This window comes from Trachemys scripta, chromosome 2 (assembly GCF_013100865.1).
Source record: "Trachemys scripta elegans isolate TJP31775 chromosome 2, CAS_Tse_1.0, whole genome shotgun sequence".
In the NCBI taxonomy this organism is placed as follows: domain Eukaryota; kingdom Metazoa; phylum Chordata; order Testudines; family Emydidae; genus Trachemys; species Trachemys scripta.
In genome coordinates, this window is record NC_048299.1 from 63,607,920 (window position 1) to 63,629,028 (window position 21,109).

General features: G+C 41.3%; 1 protein-coding gene across 5 annotated transcripts in view; it reads left to right on the forward strand.

Annotated features, from left to right (window-relative positions):
* The first annotated feature begins 356 nt into the window (after nt 1-356).
* The window catches only part of PLCL2 (phospholipase C like 2), a 201,879-nt gene continuing 181,126 nt past the window's right edge, over nt 357-21,109 (forward strand). Inside the window, exons 1-2 of one of the 5 annotated variants that reach the window (XM_034760744.1) lie at nt 357-452; nt 1,277-1,813. In XM_034760744.1, the coding sequence (XP_034616635.1) occupies nt 1,508-1,813 (306 nt within the window). In that variant the 5' untranslated portion in view covers nt 357-452; nt 1,277-1,507. Of the gene's footprint in view, nt 453-760; nt 1,011-1,276; nt 1,814-21,109 lie in introns of those variants that run through there. The other 4 variants (XM_034760745.1, XR_004644470.1, XM_034760743.1 and 1 more) reach the window with 4 other exon arrangements.

Sequence of the window (21,109 nt, forward strand, 5' to 3'; positions counted from 1 at the left end):
GCTTTCTTGATCTCAAACATCTTCTCCCTCCCAATATCATATTGCTACAGCTCGGGAGGGTCCCGCGGAGCAGCAGAGCGAGGGCGCCAGCCCCAAGCAGGGAGGGTAACATTTGACTGACGGACTTAATCCTCCCCCGCAGCGGAGTGCTTTTGATCCGCCGGATGGGGGTGCTGGCGGCGGGGTTCCCGAGCCGAGGGTTGCTTGGCCGTGCGAGCGGTCGCGCTCTCCCGGCCCCGGAGCTTTTCCCCGGGTGAGGGCGCTCGGGGCCGGCGCGGCGCGGCACGCTGAGCTGAGCTGGGGTGGCGGCGATGCAGCGAGCGAGGGAAGCAGCCACGCGAATCTCTGTATCCGGCTTCGGGCTGAGGCGGCGGCGACCATAGCGCGGAGGGAGCGGGAAGGGAGGGGAAGCGGCGGCGGCGGGAGGTGCCGCCTGCGCCCGGGCTGTGGAGGTGTGTGTCTGCTGGGGGCAGGGGTGGGAAGCGTGAGAAGGGCCGGTGGGGGGCTGCGTGGGGCCGGCCGGCCGGGGTGTGAGGGGAGCGGCTGCAGGGCCGGGCACACGGCGGGTGTGTGTTGTGCTCAGTGGCTGGGATCAGCAGGGAGCGAAGAGGGGAGAAAGTTGGCGGCCCCGCCTCTGGTGCCCTCCCCCGGGAGGTGGGCTGGGTAACGGTCCCGGGCTGGCTGCGCTGGAGCGTGTTAACGTTCACGGGGCCGGGGGCGGCAGGGCTAGGCGGGGGGCACAGGAGGCGGGTCGGTTATTATTTAATAGCGTCTGATTCCTCGGGCTCCTGGTTTGATCTGGACTCTGTCTTTGTGTCGGGTCTTCTTGGAAGTGTGAGGGACACACTTTTCTCCTACGCCCGCCCCACAGCCCGGGCTATAGTATTTGGGCTTTTCGTTTTCCCCTGTAAGTTTGTGTATCCCCCTTGGGGGAGTACGGCCAGCAACAGACTTTTCCTCCCCATAATTTAGCAGCCTGAATGGTGTAGTGCCTCCAGAAATATTAAGTAGTGAGTAATGACAGAGGCAGGGTTTATTCCCCCTCCCCCTTATGCTGTACTCCGCATCGATGTTTGTTAACATGCACCTCCTGTGGTGTGGCACCTTTCCACCCTCCATTGCTGTGTGTGTTTTGTGGTGTGTTGTCTTTCAGGCAGATCTCATTCAGCCTTCCTCTCCCTGTAGTGCGTGTGGTGTGTTGTATCTCTCTGCTCCCCGCCCCTTTAGTCTCCTGTGAAGCGAGAGACTGTCACGTTTCTTTTTTTTCCTTTCCCAGGTGCTGAAAAGGAGGGCTGCAGCAGCTCCCAGAAGCAGGCTCGAGGACATTTCCCCCTCACCCCTACAGGAGCTTTACAATTTCAGCTGCCAGATCTGTGGAGGAGAGAGACTTTCGCACAACCCCCCCCTTCCCAATCTTAAATATACAAAAAGCGGAAGAAGAGCCAGCAGCAGGGGAAGGGGGTGGAGGGGAACGGCAATATTGTTGCAGCTATAGTGGCAGAGGCTGATGGCGGAGTTTGGCAGTCGGGGTGCTGCCACTGGTAGCACCAGGGGCGGGGGCCTTCCCTCGTCCCCGGGTCCTGTCCAGGGGAAGGTGGCTTTCAAGGCAGGAGACGGGGAAGGAGGAGGCGGCGGCGGCAGATCCTGTGTTGACAGTGCAAGCGACGGGGTCTCCAATGGGGACTGCGCTCTGGTCGGAGACGAGACAGGATCAGCCCAGCTCGGCAGCCCCGGCAGCAAAGCGAGAGGATGTTCCACCGTGCAACAGAGGGAAAGCAAATCCGGCATCCCCCGGAGGAGCAGTATCATCAAGGTAAGAGGGCTTGCCCCGCCCCACCGCCGGGATTTCTTCTTGCCTGGGCGGGAAGAGATGCGGGAAGGGGGGGTCTGGCTCACGTAGTCTATCTCAGGCTGAAAGGATTTGTTGGATTTGGCGGGGGTGACTTGATCTGCCGTTGTACATAGTGGACAATTTGGGGAGGGGGGACTTATGCACAGGGTATTATTGATCTTGGAGGGCTCCTAACCCAGAGCAGGTGGAAGGAAAGGCATAGCCTGGTTGGCTACTAGCAAGGCAACAAACATGAGCATCACGGAAAGCCGTGGATGACAAGATCACTGCTTATTATCTCTGATGGTGGATGCACCGGTGCAGAGCAATTTTGTGGCTCCGTTGGGGAGGTGAGAGGGAGACACACACACACAGGTGATGGGAAAACCAGGTGCTCATTGGACTGGGGGTGGGAGAAGATAAAATATGAAGGCTTCCTCCTTAAAGGGGTCAGTGCATATAGTAATAGATTGTTATACTTTACTTAGCAGCAACCTTTGTCTGCTGGTACCTGTATGTAGATTTCAGCTGCTAATGTTGAGACAAGGGCAGGCTTTATATTATGTAAATCATTGGAGGAAGGGATGCAAGATTTCTGACAGTAACTATTTATGTAAGTACAGATATTCCCTTTCCTTAAGCCCCAGGCCTTTAAGAGGTGACAATTTGTCTTGGGTTAATTATCTTTTATAGTTCCAGCAGATAGGCCTAAAGAGCTTTAAAAAAAACCTCACAAAAAGAAAGCAAGTTTTTTTTAATTAAAAGTACATTTGAGGTGAGTTTCACTGACTGATATAAATAACTGGTTTTTGTCTTCCTGTTACACATTTTTGGACACATGTAGTAATGTATGCTGAAATGAGAATATGTATTTTTGCTAGGTGGATAATAGTGAAGTATATCAGGAAAAGCTAGCCCAGTGGTGTGTCTCAGGTTGTGCTCTATGAGACTGCAGGACCTTGGTTTGAGAGCCAAGGAGAGGACAAGGACAACCAGTGGTGGAACACGGTTGACAGCAGTGCACCCACCCTTCCTGTCAGAGTGATGTTTATTGTTCCACCACACCCAGCATCAAGAGGCAGTTGAACATTGTGTTTGCATAATTTAATATTCATTGGACCTGCCAAAAATCTTTTGATACAAGATCAGTGTTAATTTCTACCCTTGTTGTCATCCTCTCTGGTAGTACAAAAAAAGATATTGCGTTGTGTGCTGTATGTAACACGTGGTTGTGATACTGATTTCTGTTTATATAGCAAGCTAATGTTTGTAAGTTCCAAACAAGTGTACAAAGTTTCAAGGTACAATATAATAAAACTAAAGAGTACAAATGGGGAAATATTAAAGTGATCTTTTTACATATAGTATTGTCTCAAACACACGTCATCTTTAACTCTAAAGTTCTTCTATTTCTATAGAAATTTCTTAAGCAATGATGTCTGAAAGTTGCTAATTGATAATTCTAATTTTATAAATTTGAACACTAATGTATTTTATCTTAGTACTGATAATATCTTTTACTTTGTAGTTTAGATAAGTAAGATGAAAAATTCCAGTGAACACCAATAATTTGAGATTATTCTGGCCATATTTCTTTTAGACTTGGGTACCTTTAAATTAGGTGCCTAACTGAAAATGGCTTGACTTCCAGAGTTGCTGAGTGCCCTTCCTCCCATTGACTCCTATAGGATTCAAGGTGCTTTGAAAATCCTGTAGATGCTTACCATTAGGAGCCAGTTTGACAATTTTAGCAGCAATATTTAGTATTATCTTAACATTCAATATTTGACACTTGTGCACCTAGTACTACATAGCATAAATCAAGATACATATCTTTTCACTGTCGTAGTCCAGTTTATAAAACTTTTTTTGGAATCTAAGTGGCTTATTTTTATATGCTGGGCTAAACTCTGCCCTTTCCAATGAAAATGGGTATTAATGTGAAATCTCAGCAAAACTCCTGTGTGCTACAAGAAGTGCAGCTTTCTTACCCTTACAATCCATTTGAATCACGGAACTATGTTAATGGATCTGACTGTAAGAACGGTAGTAGTAATTAGATATAAACTGATGTAACTCCTGGTCAGTGTTTCAAGAAACCTTATTTTGCATGCTAAATATTGTCTGGGCTCCTGAGTTATAAACAGCAAATTGTTTGCAGTGTTGTTGTAGCTGTGTTGGTCCCAGAATATGAGAGACAACAGCAAATTTAAATTAAAATATTAACTGAGACTATTATATTCTTTGGAAGTGCACGTGTATAGGAAAATCAGCATATCAAAAAAAATTTACTCCAGAAGACTGCATGGTAGTGATTCCCAGTCCTTTCTTTGAACCTTCATTGGTAATAAGTAAGCATGCAAGTGCACCCCACTTCCATTAGTCTTGTATCTCTGAATAGTTGCTGCGTTTTCTTATCCTTCTTTCCTTTCCTCTTTTTGTTTGTTCTGTGTTTTTTCACCTTTCTATATTTATTTTTTGCTCTTGGTTTTTCTTTTTCGTACCCTCTTCTTTCTCCCTCATGGGATGGTTGTTTGCTACTTGGGTCTGAAGTATTCATAGAGGCTTGATGTGCTCAAGGGGCTGAGTGAAGTATTACAGAAAAACAAGATGACCTTGAGGTGAGGGCTGTTGCTTGAGCTTTCAGCCCTGAGCATGGGAGCTGTACCCATGGCCAAGTGTATTAAAGGATGGTGCAGGGATCTGTCTTGCAGTTTAGATATCCAGCTCATGAACTTAAATGGTTTACTAGTGCATGATGGGAGAATGAAAGATATTAGCAATATTCCAGAATACTTAACTTGGAGTTACTACTAGCTAAGGTTTCCTATACAATTGCCTTTAATGTAGGAATTCCTTTGTACAGTATAAAATCCCTATTCCTATCGCAGGTGGAGTTGCCCTCACTCTACGATTTTTCCTTTCATTACTTTAATCTGCAGCTGGCTGATTTTTATAGCTCAATAGGCTTGCAACTAGGCAGTCAGAATGTAGCTCCCTCAATCAAGTTGCTCCTGGGCCAGCCTCTCTCAGGTTTCTGCCTTTCCCCTAGCTAGTATATGGTGGCTCATCTATCAGGATTGTCAGATAATACAAGTAAATCTCCCCCCTGAAGATCCAGAAGCTGCTTCATAACTTTCTGAGCTTCCCTATACAGGTATGTCTGTCTATTCTTATTTCCGGTAAACCCGGTAAACTATGGGAAAGGATGAAGAGCAGCAGTATTATTTCTGTTCATGTGTATTCTCTTTCTCCTCAGTTCAATGATAGGGCATAATTCCTGTCACTAAGTTATAAAAGTGGCAACGATCATATAACTTTTGTTAGGCTCTTCATGAAGTCATATTTATAGCCCTCAGGGGTTTCAACATGTTGCATATTGTGATGTGAAAGGCACTTGCTAGCAACGAAGTGACCAGGACACCTCAACATCATTGTTAATTTGCAGGGTGCCTCTAAGCTGACAAGACATGCCTTGCTTCTTCACTGAGATACATGCTACGTGCTACAAAATGATGCAACTTCCTTTCATAATTTGTTATTTATTTTTAACTTGTTTCAGTCTATAAGAAGTACTAATCAAAACATTATTGAGACGTGCAATATTTTAAAATACAAACAGCTTTACTAATTGGCACAATGCTAGTAAGACAGCAGTTAAAGAGAAGCTCTGTATCTCTGCCAGAGTCTATAAACATATTAACAAAATATTGTGTTTAGTGGTATCAGCCTGCTGATGGATTTAAAAGAACCAGCCTGGATACTTTGTCAACTGCCATGATGAGGAGAAGGTCCAGCAAGTACACAGTTATTTCTGTACCATAACTAGGTCTAAAATGAGACTAGAATTCCCTCCAGGAACTTTAAGGACTTAAAGTATTGTATACATTGCTTCACATTAACAACGAGGAGTCCGGTGGCACCTTAAAGACTAACAGATTTATTTGGGCATAAGCTTTCGTGGGTAAAAAACCCACTTCTTCAGATGCATGGAGTGAAAATTACAGATGCAGACATAAATATACTGACACATGAAGAGAAGGGCATTACCTTGCAAGTGGAGAACCAGTCTTGACAGGGCCAATTCAATCAGGCTGGATGTGGTCCACTCCCAATATTTGATGAGGAGGTGTCAATACCAAGAGATGGGAAATTGCTTTTGTAGTGAGCCAGCCACTCCCAGTCCGTATTCAAGCCCAAATTAATGGTGTTAAATTTGCAAATTAATTGTAGCTCTGCAGTTTCTCTTTGAAGTCTGTTTTTGAAGTTTTTTGTTGAAGTATGGCTACTTTTAAATCTGTTTATAGAATGTCTAGGGAGATTGAAGTGTTCTCTTACTGGCTTTTGTATGTTACCATTCCTGATGTCTGATTTGAGTCCATTTATTCTTTTACTTAGAGACTGGTTTGGCCAGTGTACATGGCAGAGGGGCATTGCTGGCACATGATGGCATATATCACACTAGTAGATGTGCAGGTGAATGAGCCCCTGATACTTCACAATAACCTTTTCCACAAATGAAGGCTTTAGATAAGGCAAGATTGTAAGGGCCTAGCATCTTTTTAATGAGCTATTGTTGGCAGCCTGTAATAGGTGTTGACTCTCTTCTCCTCCACCCAATAACGGACTCTCTCTCTGTTAGATTTTACAACTAATGTAAGTGATAGCCCACAGTTCTTCAAGTAGTTCTGGAACCTCAATGAGTATAATTGGCTGAAACTCAGGGAAAGAAACTGGCCACTTCTCCTTCTGTTTCCTGACATAGAATTTAGCCCATGGACACAGCCAGTCCAGATTAAATCATTTTCTGTGAAGTAAATTGAAAATTCCTCAAGCAATAGACACTGGACAGTATCTGAACAGAAGCAGCCAAATTTGTTAGACTGTCTGCTACCTGGAGCAATTTCCTTTACTATGATGTTGCAGATGCTATGGTGGAGAAAAAGAGAACCTTCTTTGTTTCAATCACATCTTCAGTATAGGACTTTAATATTAATGCTATGATCGATCTAGTTTGGAATATGATTTCTGCCACCTGTACTCTAACCTCCTCTCTAATAGTTTCATTTGATACACAGAATCAGTATATCAGTGTGACACAAGAGACCAGCAGGAGGGGACGTGTAGGAGCTATCCTTTCTATAATAGAGGACAATAGATTACGATGTTGTCTGACACATACTGTTCCTGAAACAATGAAAAGAAAATTCAACCTGTTGTGCTTCCCCAGACAACTGAAATTTCAAAACAAGACATCAAAGGAATCTTCAGCCACATCTTGATCTATTCATGCCAAAAGTTTAACTTCTGAAATTTGGAAGCTAGTCTCAAGAGCTGATCTGTAAACTTTTGAAAATTAATGCATTGCATTGGAGTTTAATCTAGCAATAGGTGTGAAAGTGCATGTAATTATAGGCAGGGCTTGTAGTGCCACCTATTTTTAAGATTACCTAACACTTCCTATCATAAGACCCCGTTGCTTGTAATTTACCGAGCTTTAACACTTTGGGCTGAAATTTTCCATGCCAGGTGTCTGCCTCAGGCAGAATTAATTTTCAAAAATTTTAGCCAAACTGGTTCAGCCATTTCTGAGAACAAGACTAGGAGAAAATATGTTGTTTTGCCCAAGTTTAAAAAAAAAAAAAAAATGTGGTGACCATTTTTTTTTAAACAGCTCTTACTCCCCCATGCTTTGGAGAAGGACCTTGTAATTTGGCAAAGGGGGTGTCTTTTGCTGTCCAGGAAAATCTGTCCAAATTTGGTCAGGCTATAAATCTCTAAAAAAGTGAAGTTCACACATGCTCAGTAGAAACATCTTCAATTATAGCAGCTAAAATCTCCTGTCCTCACTGAGCATGCCCCAGTCTCTCCACAGCTTCTACGTATGCCTGGAATGTGGCATCCCTGCAAGAGCACCTGAGCAAGCTCCAGCCAACCCAGAGTTACAGGACTTTACCTATACTAGCTGCACCCAGCTGGGAACTGGAATTTAGAGCAGGGAGCTAGTCTCTCCTCTGCTCTCAATGACCCTCCCGCTGGTGCCCAGGCAGCAAGGAGTAGGAAGTCCTCTGGCTCAAAAACAGAGGAGACATCTTTTCCAAAAAGTGATGGAACGTTCCTGGATGCTTTGTAAAATTCCTTTACCTAGTGCTTGACAGCATCATAATAAAGAAAGTGCAGGCCCACTGTGTAGCCAGCATGCTTTGTTTCCCAGTCTTCAAAGTAGCAATGTTTTAACAGTACTTTCCCAAAATTATGGGAAGAGAGCTTTTTAAAATTAAACATTGTTTTAACATTCATTGTTTAGTCTGTATAAAAGTATATAGTTATAACAAATGACGGGAATTCTTTCAGTTGACTACCAGAATCTTTGTTTGAATGGGTCTCCGCTTACTAGTTGCTTTTGTTATTTTCAGTAAAGGCACTTGTTTATAGGAGTTAACGGATACTCAGTAAACAGAAAAAAATAAGATTGTTTCCAAAATTATGGAAGCTTAAAAAAATCCGTTGGAGGTAAATAAAGTTGGAGGTGGCATCCAACATATTGTGCCTTGCCAGTTATTGTAAAAAAAAGGCACCCTAAATGTGTATTTGACATTTTTGTGTGTGTTTTAGCCATGTTGGTTTCAGGAGTTCAACTTCTGTGTTGCTGAAATAACATTTAAAGCCACTGAAACTAGTTCTGTATCTATACATGCTAAATACAATGCATTTTATGTAACATAAGGCAGTAAGAATGCTGTATAATATTCACTTCAGAAGATACCTTGGATCAACAGAAATTATTTTATCATTCATAAGGAACAACTTCTAAAATCATTTTTGTTATGCACCCACGCTGGAGTGGGTTAAGAGATGTATCCAGTGGAAACCTAGGATTTTAAGTATGAACTCATGAAATGCAGGAGATGAGAAGGGTGGTTATTCATAGAACATTACTACCATGTAGTGGAAAGAGACAGACCATTACCTTAAATAACTTGAGTTCTCATATTGCCACTTCCCAAAGAATCCCCAAAACGTTTTACAGTATGTGCAACACAATTGAAAAGCAATCTTTTTCAGAGGTGGAGGGAGAATGCAGACAACCAGTACGCAGTAAACTATACAACAATGGTCAGTGGGTAGTATTTGGCCAAAGATATATATATATATATATTGTGGCAAAGTTCCTCCTCTATCTTGGTGGGTCCTGCACTTATTGGCGGATTTTCTTGCCTCAGAGTTTCACCATGTGGGTTGGGGAACAGCCCAGAGACCTTCCCCTCTGGAAGAACCCACAGTCCAGGTCAATTGGGAGGTTTGGGGGAAGCGGGGCCCGCCCTCTACTCCAGGTTCCAGCCCAGGGCCCTGTGGACTGCAGCTGTCTATAGTGCCTCCTGTAACTGCTGCATGACAGCTACAACTCCCTGGGCTACTTCCCCATGGCCTCCTCCAAACACCTTCCTTATTCTCACCACAGTAACTTCCTCCTAGTTTCTGATAACACTTGTGCTCCTCAGTTCTCCAGCAGCACACCCTCTCACTCTCCACTCCTTGCGCCTCTTGCTCCCAGCTCCTCATACTCACACCACAAACTGAAGTGAGCTCCTTTTAAAACCCAGGTGCCCTGATTAGCTTGCCTTAATTGATTCTAGCAGCTTCTTCTTAATTGGCTCCAGATGTCCTAATTAGCCTGCCTGCCTTAACTAGTTCTAGCAGGTTCCTGATTACTCTAGTACAGCCCCTGCTCTGGTCACTCCGGGAACAGAAAACTACTCATCCAATGACCAGTATATTTGCCCTCTACCAGACTCCTGTACCCCACTCGTCTGGGTCTGTCACAAAATATATATATATATATATATAGGCCCTAAATGCCTACAAAAATACCATGAGAGCTTGAATGTCCTTTTTTCTATAAGATCTCATCAAACATATCCTTGGGTTGCTGTGTAGCCAGTATCTGTGGCTTTCTAAGGCTTTATGTGGCCTAGTAGACTGCAGACATTGAGTACTGAGCTGAAAGTTTTTCTCAGATGACTGCTAGATTAATTAATTTCTAGTCTCTTGTCTTTCTGAGATTCTCTTATAATTGTATCTTGTTACTTTTTCCCTCGTGGTTTCCCCCCTCCTCCTTTCCCTTCTCCTATTGTAGTAGATACATCATTGCACTCCACAGCTATTGCTTGGGGAGGGTAGGTAGTTTCTAAATCTGCTTGCGCCTTTTTGAGTTTACTTAATCTAAAATGATGTGTGTTGCATGCTTGTTGCTTCAGCAGCAAAAGGCAAGAGTTTGCTTTAGAATTTAGGGTGGTAGATTGCACTATACCACTGGTAAGTCACTGGGCTGATCATAAGAACGGCCATACTGGGTCAGATCAAAGGTCCATCTAGCCCAGTATCCTGTCTTCCTACAGTGGCCAATGCCAGGTGCCCCAAAGGGTATGAACAGAACAGGTAATCATCAAATGATCCATTCACCGTTGCTCATTCCCAGCTTCTGACAAACAGAGGCTAGGGACACATCATAGGTGCTATTTAAGATATTGGCTATGAGAGAGTGCTGTGAATGCCTTTCAAATAATACATTTAAACTCTTTTCCTTGAAGAAACATGTGCTCTGATGGGTTTTTTGTTTGCCATTAATGTCTTTGCTTGAATCTGGAAGCTTAGTTTGAAATGGTTTAGTAACATGCTGTAAAAGGAACATGTTTATAGTGCTAGTGATATGAAACCGTGCTGATTAATGCATTTAGCTTCTAGCTATGGTTGAATACATTTATTTGCATATCAGCAGAATAGAGTAGAAAAAAATTACATTATGTAAGGCTGCAGAGTAAGGTTAAAAAAAGGGTAGCATTTCAAAATAGGCTTCTAAATGGGAGATAGAATGTGTATGTAAATAAAATAGCCTTCATTTTGAGAGGATTTTGGACTTGCTAGTGGTGTGATTTATCATAGTCACTGTACAGGGGATGAGTCCTTTGGAGGAAATTCTGGGATGCTCTACATGTTCACGAATGGACATGCTCCTCTGTAGGTGATGGGGGCTCACTTTTTTATACAGTGCCTCTTGCTAGCCAGTTATTGTCTATGTGTGAGAAATGAAATTCTGTGCTTTGGTCTACATTTTCGGGTCTCCCATCTCAGACTGATAGTTTATATCATGAAAGTAGCAGACAGCAGCTTCAGTAGAATGAACTAAAAAACGGAGGCTGGAGACTACATGCACATGGATCTAAAATTTAAAAAAAAAATTATTACTGTCCTCTGTAATAATAGCAGTGAAATAGTTAACAGTATTGAGAGGTGTGCTGTGTCAGTTTTTTTGGACAGGGAATTAGGATGTCTTGAGTTCAAATTCCAGTTTTCGGCAAGTCTTCTGAACTCCTGCCTCTGTTTTCCCATCTATAAAATAATGATTAAAAGTACTGGCCTATCTCATAGGGTTGATGTGAGGATTAATTTGTTTGCAAAGTTCTTTGGATATGAAAAGTTGTATAGATGTGTGTATAAATACTAAGTATTTACACTGTCATCCTTAGGCGCCATTGAAATACAGTAACGCCTCGCATAACGTTATAGTTATGTTCCTGAAAAATGCTACTTTAAGCAAAACTATGATAAGTGAATCAAATTTCCTCATAAGAATTAATGTAAATGGGGGGTTAGGTGACAGGGGGAAAATATAATATATAATAATATTGTACACAGCAATGATGATTGTGAAGCTTGGTTGAGGTGGTGAAGTCAGAGGGTGGGATATTTCCCAGGGAATGCCTTGCTGCTAAATGATGAACTAGCACTCAGCTGAGCCCTCAAGAGTTAACACGTTGTTAGTGTAGACTCATGCTTTACTAGGCAGCACAAATGGAGGGAGGAGATGCAACAGACACATAGCAGTGGCTGCAAACGTTCCCTGCAAAACTGAACATGATGATGAACCTATGCTATCCCACTGGAGTGCACCACTCCCTGAACTTTCTAAAGTGTGTGAGAGAGACTGTGTGTGTGTGTGTGAGAGAGAGAGAGAGAGAGAGAGAGAGAGAGACGTGCATTGCCCCTTTAAGTACACTGGCCCCACTCTAAGTACACTGCCTTTTTAAGTAGATCATCAAGTTGAGACAGCAGCTGCTGCCAGCAAGCGCCCTACATCCTGAGCCCTGTTGTGTCACCCCCCTCGCCCCGCTCTGTGGAGATGGGGTACACTCTGACATCGGCACCCCTCTTTTCCCCCCACTCCCACCGCACCGCAAGCAGGAGGCTCCCAGGAGCAGCTCCAAGGCAGAGGGCAGGAGCAGCACAGGGCAGTGTAGGGGAGGGACACCTGAACTGCCCGGCAATTGATAGCCTGCTGGGCAGCTGCCGCACGGGGAGCTAATAGGGTGCCTGCCGGCCCACCCTGGTTCTAAGACCCCACCAGCTAGCTCCAATGGGCTGCTCTTCCTGCAAGCAGTGGGCAAAGCAGGGAGCTGCCAAATAACATTATAAGGGAGCATTGCGCAACTTTAAACGAGCATGTTCTCTAATAGATCAGTGACATAACAAGGAAACACTGTTAACCAGGATGATGATAAGTGAGGAGTTACTGTAAACACCTGTTACTTCAGACTGTCTCCTGACTTAAGACACTGATTCACCTTTGGAAGATTATTTGCACCCCTAAGGGCTCCAAAATAACTTTCAGTTAAAGTTTATTCATAAGTGGCCACCAGAGAGGATCTAGGACACTCCATCAGAAGTCTGCTATGTGAATGTTCTTTGTCCCTCTCTCCCTACTCTTTTGGAAACCCCCTGCGTTTGCTTTCCCTTAGAGAGGCAGTTTCATGTTGCTGCCTGCCACCTGAAATCTTCTTGAAGATTTTACATATATTCTAAACATAGTGCTTGAAAATAATGAATACAGCCTTGGCTGTCTAGTTCCACACTGGCTGCTCACTCCTGATGCACACAGTCAGAATGGAAGAGCGAAATGCTAATGTGCTTCAGGCAGATCCATCAGTAGAGTGCTCAATGTGAAGGATCTGATAAGATCAGCTGACTCTCACAACCCCACCTCTCATAGGGGAAAGGACCACTAAAACTCTCTTTGGAGAGAGGGGGTATTTTGAACCATCAGTGATGCTATTGTCCCTGTCATTGCCTTGCCCCTTTTCCCCCTTTCACTCCTTATGGAGGAGGAGAGTGCAGTGAAGCTTCCTTCGGGTCCCAGCACTTGGGAAAAAGGCTTCATGCTTATCAGACTTTGAGCTTTTTATTCGCCAAAGCTGATCTGAAACATGGGGAAGGTAGCAATGTCTAGGAGCTGTGTCCTAGAGGGAAGCTTAGAGTACCAGTCTTCTAGCAGATGATGAGAGAGCCATCCTAGGTTTTCCACAAGGTACTGCCTGCTTAGCTCTCACTAGAGAATTGCTATCTTAACTAGCTAGAGGTCAGTGTCTGATGTCTGGGAAAAACTTATTTTTTGAGCACTGCTTAAACAAAGAAAACTAATATAAGTGCCCTAACTTTATCGCTTAAACTCAACCACAAAGGGATGGCCTGTGTAAATCATGTAGTGTTGGGGCTGTTGTATTGGGCTTTGTCGCCACTAAAAAAAAAGTTAATTTACATGTTAGCTGTTACTAGAGTAGACAAAGCAAGTTGTATTTTAACGTGTGTTTTAAGCTGGTCGACCAGCTTAAACTACAGCTTGCCTTGTTTACAATAGTAGCAAACTGGAGATTTGGCCTAGGAGCACTGATGTCCAAGGTGATTCTCTTTCTACAGAAGGAGCAAACCAGAAACTCCTCAAATATCTGTGGAAGGAACCTCTTTGGTTTTTTTTCTATGGATCTGAAGGAAGTGACCTTCTCCAGTTACTAGTGGGAGGGGGGGAAAGAAAGTCACCCTATTCTTTCCTTTCTGACTTTAATCTTTTTCTTTAATTACTCTGGCTTGTGTAAGTGCACATAGTCTTCCCTCAGCTACCACAGCAAATAAATTCAAAATTAGGGGCACCTGAACTCCCAGGATCATGTGGGGTAGAAACTGAAGATAAAAATGACTCCTCTAGGAGTTTAATGGGAGAAACTGATCTAGCAAGACCCAACTTAAGCATAGTTAAAACTCTCCAGAGGTTGACAAAGAAGAAATTGAGTCCACAGAAACAGAGGAAAAGACGGGTTTGTCCTCTTCTGCCATTTTTTCCGGGGATAACTCTTTTGGTTTTATTTTTTTTTGTTTTTTTTTTTTTTTTTTTTTTTTTGTCCCAGAATTACTGCTAAGCTTTATCTAGATTTGGAAAACTAAATAAATGTGTTAGTGCACTTAACTAGGTACATAACAAGTTTTATCTATTAAAAAACAGAACAAAAAACGCAACAACTACTAAACACTTTTTAGGGCCTTGTCTAGACCAAGTAGAGAGTCTTTTTGATAATAGAGGAAGAAAAAATGTACGAACTATGAATACATTCAGTAATATTTGCTACTCTCCTGATATGGTTTGCATTATTTTCTTCCATTCCTTAACTATATAAAATGTCAGCTGAAAAAGAGAAATTCTGATAATGCCCTTGAGATTGATTCAGCAGTTGCCCAGCATTACACTACAGGAAAATGTCACTCCCTGGGATCTTTTTGATTAAAAAAAAAAAAAAGATGAATAGAGTTCATGAAAGGTCGTTTTGTTATTAATGGCAAGCTGGGCTCTCCACTGAACATCTTGGCATTGAAGTGGGCTCCCTATACAAAGCTGGAACACTTACTGAATGGCAAGTGGAAAAGTCAGCTGGCTTCCTCTATGAATGGGAAGTCCAAGGTGCTCCATAGAGTTGGCTTCTTTCTGATATGGCCTCAAAATATACACTTTGTGACACCAGATGTTGTCTTGGTAGTTGAAAAATGGCAAGCCTCAATGCCAGGAGAATTTCCTTTCTTTAAAGATATCTCCACCATCTTCAGATCCCAATTCCTGTTCTTCAATCCTCCTGTGCAAGAATGGCTGGAACTCCCAAAGCAAAAAATATCTAGAAGGCTGCAGGTTGGAGCATTCTGACCTTGAAATAATGAGTGACACAGCCTACTGGGGCACTCATTTGTGAGTTCCTTTTGCCTCTGCCTGTTGAGGAATTCCTTTTGGTTGCTTCTATGAAAAGCTGCAGTTACTAAGTCTTTTGGCTGTTTCTTGCTTGTTCTTGGTTTTCCTCAAGCTTTTTTAGCTGATTCTTATCAGTATCACTAGCTCTCATCTCTCTTTTAAAATTAATTTTAGAAAGAAAGATGGGGGGAGGAAATGAATATAAGGTAATTGGCTAGATGTTCTGGGTGTACCTTCTGCTGCCTTTGGTATTAAATACATTTCCCTACTAATTATTCCAGTTTTTCATATTTCTCTATCTGAAAATCAAAATAGGGTCCGCTTTGTATGTACTTGTACTGTACTGTGGGTGAAATCCTGGCTTCATTAGATCGAATAGAAGTCTTGTGATGTATTGTAGTGGGGCCAGGATTTCAGTCTGGGTCATCTTAACCACAAGTGTTGCTTTACAATTTTTGAGGCTTTTCTGGGCTACTAGTCCCCTAGTCCAGGGAAGAAAGGAGGACATTTTTAGTCTGCTGGAAAAATCATACTAGAGAAAGTGATCTCGAGGTCAGACAAGTCCCTGATATAGTAGCCTGTATCAACAAAGAGAAAGCATCAAAATGTTTCGCCTGCGAGAAGAACCCAATTGTGGCCTGAAAAATTTACCAAATAGTTTCTGTAAGATAGACTAAAATATACAAATGAGAAGTAGCTCACAAAAGGTTCAAGGTTGATGTCTTGGAGAGAAGCCCAATCCTGCATCTTAATTGGAAAAAGGGAAGGTATGGGATGTCTACCAGGGTGCAGTCCCTGTATTATTTGGGGGCTTCTCCTGTTGTATCTGCCTCTAACGTTTAGCTTCAAAATAAGAAACATTCTCCCCAGCCTCTTTGCTGCCATGAAAGGGACCAGTCTCTACTGCTCGGCCTCATAGTCCTCTCCTGCTATATGGAAGTAACCAAAGAAAACTGCTATTCTGTCCCTCCCCAGTCTCCACAGTTTATGGTGTTCACCTTAGTGATTAAGTGCCTGCAAGTGTGCTGAAAATAGGTGGGTGACATGGGCTACCTACCAAAGTACAAGCTTGCCTGACACCCTTGGTCAGAGTTCGGGTATCCACTGTCCATGCCGCGATGTCCACACTGTTGTTTTCAGCATGCTAGCTGGAGCTGAGCTAGTGTCTGTCTGTCTATCTAGGCTGGGAGATGTGTTCCCAGTGGTAGTGTAGACATAGTCATAATAGCTTTGCCAAGCATTGTCAACATGACATGATTTTTGATAGTTTTACAGCTTCCCCACAGGCTATTCACAGAAGAGTAGCTGTGAAATTGACCAGGGACTTGTTGCTTTTCCAAGCAGTAGCAGTAAAATTTATGAGCTCAAGCAGAGGCACTAAAACTGTTTATCTGCAGACTTAAGAAGATAACACCACATGGATTTGCACTGAATTCACATTTGGAAGATTATCTGATCGCTCATAAGGACTAGAGACTTTTTCCTCCCGCCTCCAAAGCTTTAAGCTTGAACTTTAACTGCAGAAAATGTTAGCTTAGGCCCCCACACTTGTAGGGAAAACTTCCCACATATGGTGAGTGATGGTGGTGGTTGTTCATGTTTTTTGCTGTTTATCACTACTAGTGACTTGTGATTAATATAACGTACAAGTTTAGTGACTTCAACTGCATCACGTGTGTGCCATACGCTCCACATCTAACCCAGTGTCCCGAGTTATCTGTCCTTTCAGTTTCCCTGCCGTTCTTTTCTTTGCATGGGTAGGCATGTGAAATTTACTACAATCCTGCTTTTGGAAACTCTGGAGAGTGAGATTTTAGCATATATATTCTCACTACCTGCCTAGATAGCTGCAAACTGCAAAGAGATACAAAAAAAGTGAATCTGAATACTCCTGATGGACCCAAGCCTTTAAAATTTGTTTTTTGAGAGTTTACCAGTTGTCTCAAATCTCAGGGTCTTGAGTTGATATAAACTCTCGTTAAAATTATATCCTTACATTCAGTTTTTACTTATAATTTGCAAACTATCCATATTTGTTGGAAATATTGTAAAATGAATAATTAATTGCTGAATTTATTTTGAGCCTTTCCAGTTTCATTGCCCCTTGTGTGCTTAAGAAATTAGATATCAACTTAAATAATGACATTTTACAGTACTCCACAGCCTGATCTGACCATGACTAAATGCATATTTTCTTTTGCATGGAAATAATATAAACTTGTGATTTTTATAACATCTGTTTTTCACTAATATGCATTGGAATAGGATCAATTTAGAATATGTATAATATTTCAGAAGCTGTTAAAGTAGTTACTATATGCTTTAGTACTTATGATTTAATATTATTTGGAAATACAAAGTTTATGGTGTATTCAATTATAATTCAATGTAGGTCACTAATATCTTAAAAGAGCTTGTATGTAAAAACACTGTGAAATGAAAATCTGTGCTTGTATATGCAGACTAGAAATCTAGAGTTACAAAATTTAGTTATTGCTTTCTGCCTGGCCCAGAGTGGTTTAAACATTTTTACCTAGTATCACTAATTTCTCTAATGCTTAAGGTCATAATTAGTCTCAGTCAAAGGATATCATTTACATTTTAAAGGTGGAGTGAGGAAGTTTTAGGCCACAGCATATACAATTTTTGCCTCTTAAAGATGAAGTGAATAATCCTGAGATGGAAGGCAATACATTTCTTGCCTGTCAGAACAATCGCTTAATATATACATTGGATGCGATTAAAATCTTTAATGTCTGCACAATGGTGAATTAAGACTAAACGGGGCCTCATACAATCTAACCTAGGGGACCCCCTCCTTAAGTTTCCCTACAACAAATCAAAACTTCCTATCCCCCCACGAAAGTGCTCATGACTCAAGTGTTTTTTTTAGCTGGTAATAGCGCATAAAGTTTATAAGAATACAGTCTTGTAATCTGAGAAACATACAACAGATAACACATCCTTCCATAAACTAGAATCTTGCTAATCGGCACAATTTATAATCTTTTTTTTTTTTTTTTTTTTTTTTAAAGGCAAAAACAACCCAAAAAACAGAGTATCCACACCTCTCAAGAAATATTTGATTTCAGGCACATTGTAGTGTATTAATAATGTATTTTACAAAGTATACTGCAGTACATATATTTTGAAATACTATCAAATAATTAAAAACGAAAACAAACTGTCAAGTCTCCAGATAAGTATATTTTGTGATATATTCTCCTTTTTTATTGATTACCCCAGTTACTTCAAATGTACCAAATTCAGTCATATGCAATGGGTGTCTGTTATTAGTAAAATTCTGTTTTATGAGCCCAGTCTCAAATATTTAAATAAGATTAATATTTCAAAAAAAGACACAGCTTTACAAGTGCAGAGGAAAAAAACAAATAACTAACTTAAATAAGGCTACTTAAAAAAACGGGTAGGGGGAATGCAAAATACATGTAAAAACACATATGGAAATAGGTAAGACTTTGTAGAAGGGGAGATAGATACAAGAAGATGAAATAATTTGGCCAAGATCACACAACACATCACTAGCAGACCATGGAACAGAACCTCAGTCCCTTGACTCCCAGTTCAGTGCCCTGGAATGTGTTTAGAAGGGGATGGGGACAAATATTGCTCCCATTTCCTTGAATCTCAGTTTGACCTGCATGTCAGCAAAGAGTGAGTTATGCCTATTCAGGACTTTTCCAAAAATATATGTATGTATTAATTATGGGCAATTGTAATGCAAAAGTAGGATTGGACTGGAATTCCTGGACTGGAGCAATAGGCAGATTTGGACTTGTTGAAGAAAATGAAAGAGCAGAGAGGCAGAAATTCAGTACCCTAAGTAATAACTTGGTGTTAACAAACACACTGATTCAACAAGGAATGCTTCAGGGAACCATTGGCTATCCCTCATGGGCAAACAAAGAACATGATAGACTTTGTACTTGTGAATTGCAGATGGAAGTCAAGTGTGTTGTTATGCAGATCATATATGGACAATGCTTGCTCAGATAATAAGTTAGTGTAGGCATTAATCAGATTGAGAGCATGGTGAAAGAAGTAAGGAATGTTGAAGAGAGATGCAATAGTATAAAAATGGGATCACAAGAGTTGTCGAACAAGCATTGATCTACAAGATGAAAACAAAGAAACCAGTGTGGATAACTGATGAAGCGCTACAGTTGAGTGACAAATGTAAGTAGCTAGAGAATAAAAAGGAAGATGCAGATGTAAGAGGCTGAGTACAATGCGTTGACTAAAGAGATAAAACAAAGTGAAGAGAGACAAACAACTGGATAAGTAAACAATGTAAAGAAGCAGAAGAATATGCAAAAGTAAATGCAGCATGGGGTTGTTTTGTAATATAAGAATTGGGAGATATGATTTGAAGATGGTGGTGGTGAAAGACAAGTATGGGCAAATAATTGAGGATGAACAAATAAAGAATAAGTGATGGAATATTTGAAGAATATTTGTAAAATATACAGACACAGTAGATGCTGGAAAGCTTAGAGGAAGTAAAGATCTCAATAGAAAGTTTTGAAAAAGGAAAAGGTGCCAGGAAGTGACAACATAACCACAGAGCTGTTGCAAGCAGGCAAGAAACCCATGGTAAAGACAGTGCACAATCTATTCAACAAGATTTACAAGCAAGAACAAGTGCTGAGCAAGTGGGAGAAAGTGATAATAGTACCAATCTATAAAAAGGGTGATAATAATGAGTGCAAGAACTACACAGGAATCATCTTATTGCTTGTTCTGGGGAAAATATTCACTACAATTGCAGAGGGGAATGAAGCGGTATATAGAAGTGGTGCTTGCAGAAGAACAGGCCGGATTTAGATCAGGATGAAATACAATAGATCAGCTGTTTGTGATAAGACTGATTATTGGAGAAATACATAGAACATAACTCTTAACCCTGTTACAAGAACTTTATAGACTTCAACAGGCTTTTGATAACATTTGTCAGGAAGGGTTATGGCAAGTCTTGAGACTGTGTGGCATCCAGAAAAAAATTATGAAGCTGATTTTAAACAAACAAACAAACAAACAACCCTAAAAACTATAGCAAGTCACTGAGTGTGGTGAGAGTAGACTAGAAGTTGATGGAATGGTTCATGATGACCGTAGGAGTGAAAGAAGGATCCACACTATTGCCAGATTTGTTCAGCTTGGTACTGGAAGCAGTAATGGGTACAGCACTGGGAGATGAAAAAAGGAGTTACATTATGTGGGAGGACAGTGAATAAACTTAAATTCACAGATTATATTGACCTAATAGCATTGACCAATGAGGATTTATGAGAATAACGGACAAGATAGACTGGGAAAGCAGAAAATTCTGAGTGAAGATCAGCACAGAGAAGACGAAAACTATGGCAATCAGAAGAGAAAGAAGTAAAGGTCAAAGTTGGAGACAACCAGAAAAAGTGGAAAAAGTGTATCTTGGAGGACTAGTATTGAAGAATGAAAATTGTGAATATGACACTCAAGTATGGACTAGCCGCTACTACATTTGGAAAACTCTGAATGATATAGAAGGCTAAAGATATTCTGATAAAAATGAAAATAAGCATATATGAGACAATCGTTATGCTGATACATCTCAGAATGTTGGAGTATGAAGAAAGTCAATAAACTTGAGATACTGATTATTAAAATGAACAGGCTGAGGGGAATACTGAGTGAGTTGAGACTGCAGAAAATGAAGTGATAAGAAAACGGCTAGGGCAGGAAATAACACTGTTACAGAAGATTCAAGAAAGATCACTGTGGTTTAGATGTGTGTCAAGAATGGCCCAGAAAGGATGACATACCTGGTGATATGTACCACAGTGCAAGGGAACTAGAAATATAGAAGACCAAAGATGCATTGGTTAGACTTGGTGAAGAATGACATAGAGCAAAAAGGTTTAGTTCTGAACAAAGCCATGAATTTGATACAAGACAGAATATGGTAGAAAGTCTTCATTTGGGTTCCTTGTTGCTGCTGAGCTGGTGGATGGGAATTGAAGAAGAAAGAGAATATATAGAGTCAACTCCCAGGACCATTGTATTCAAAATCCTGATTATAGGTGTTAATAATAACTTCCAGTAAGTTTCAAAGAGTGAGTACCACACAGTTGCTTAGTAAACAAACATTTATATTTAATACACAGTTTGTAAAGAATATTTGAAATATTTTTTAATTTCGAAAACAAATTGTAAGG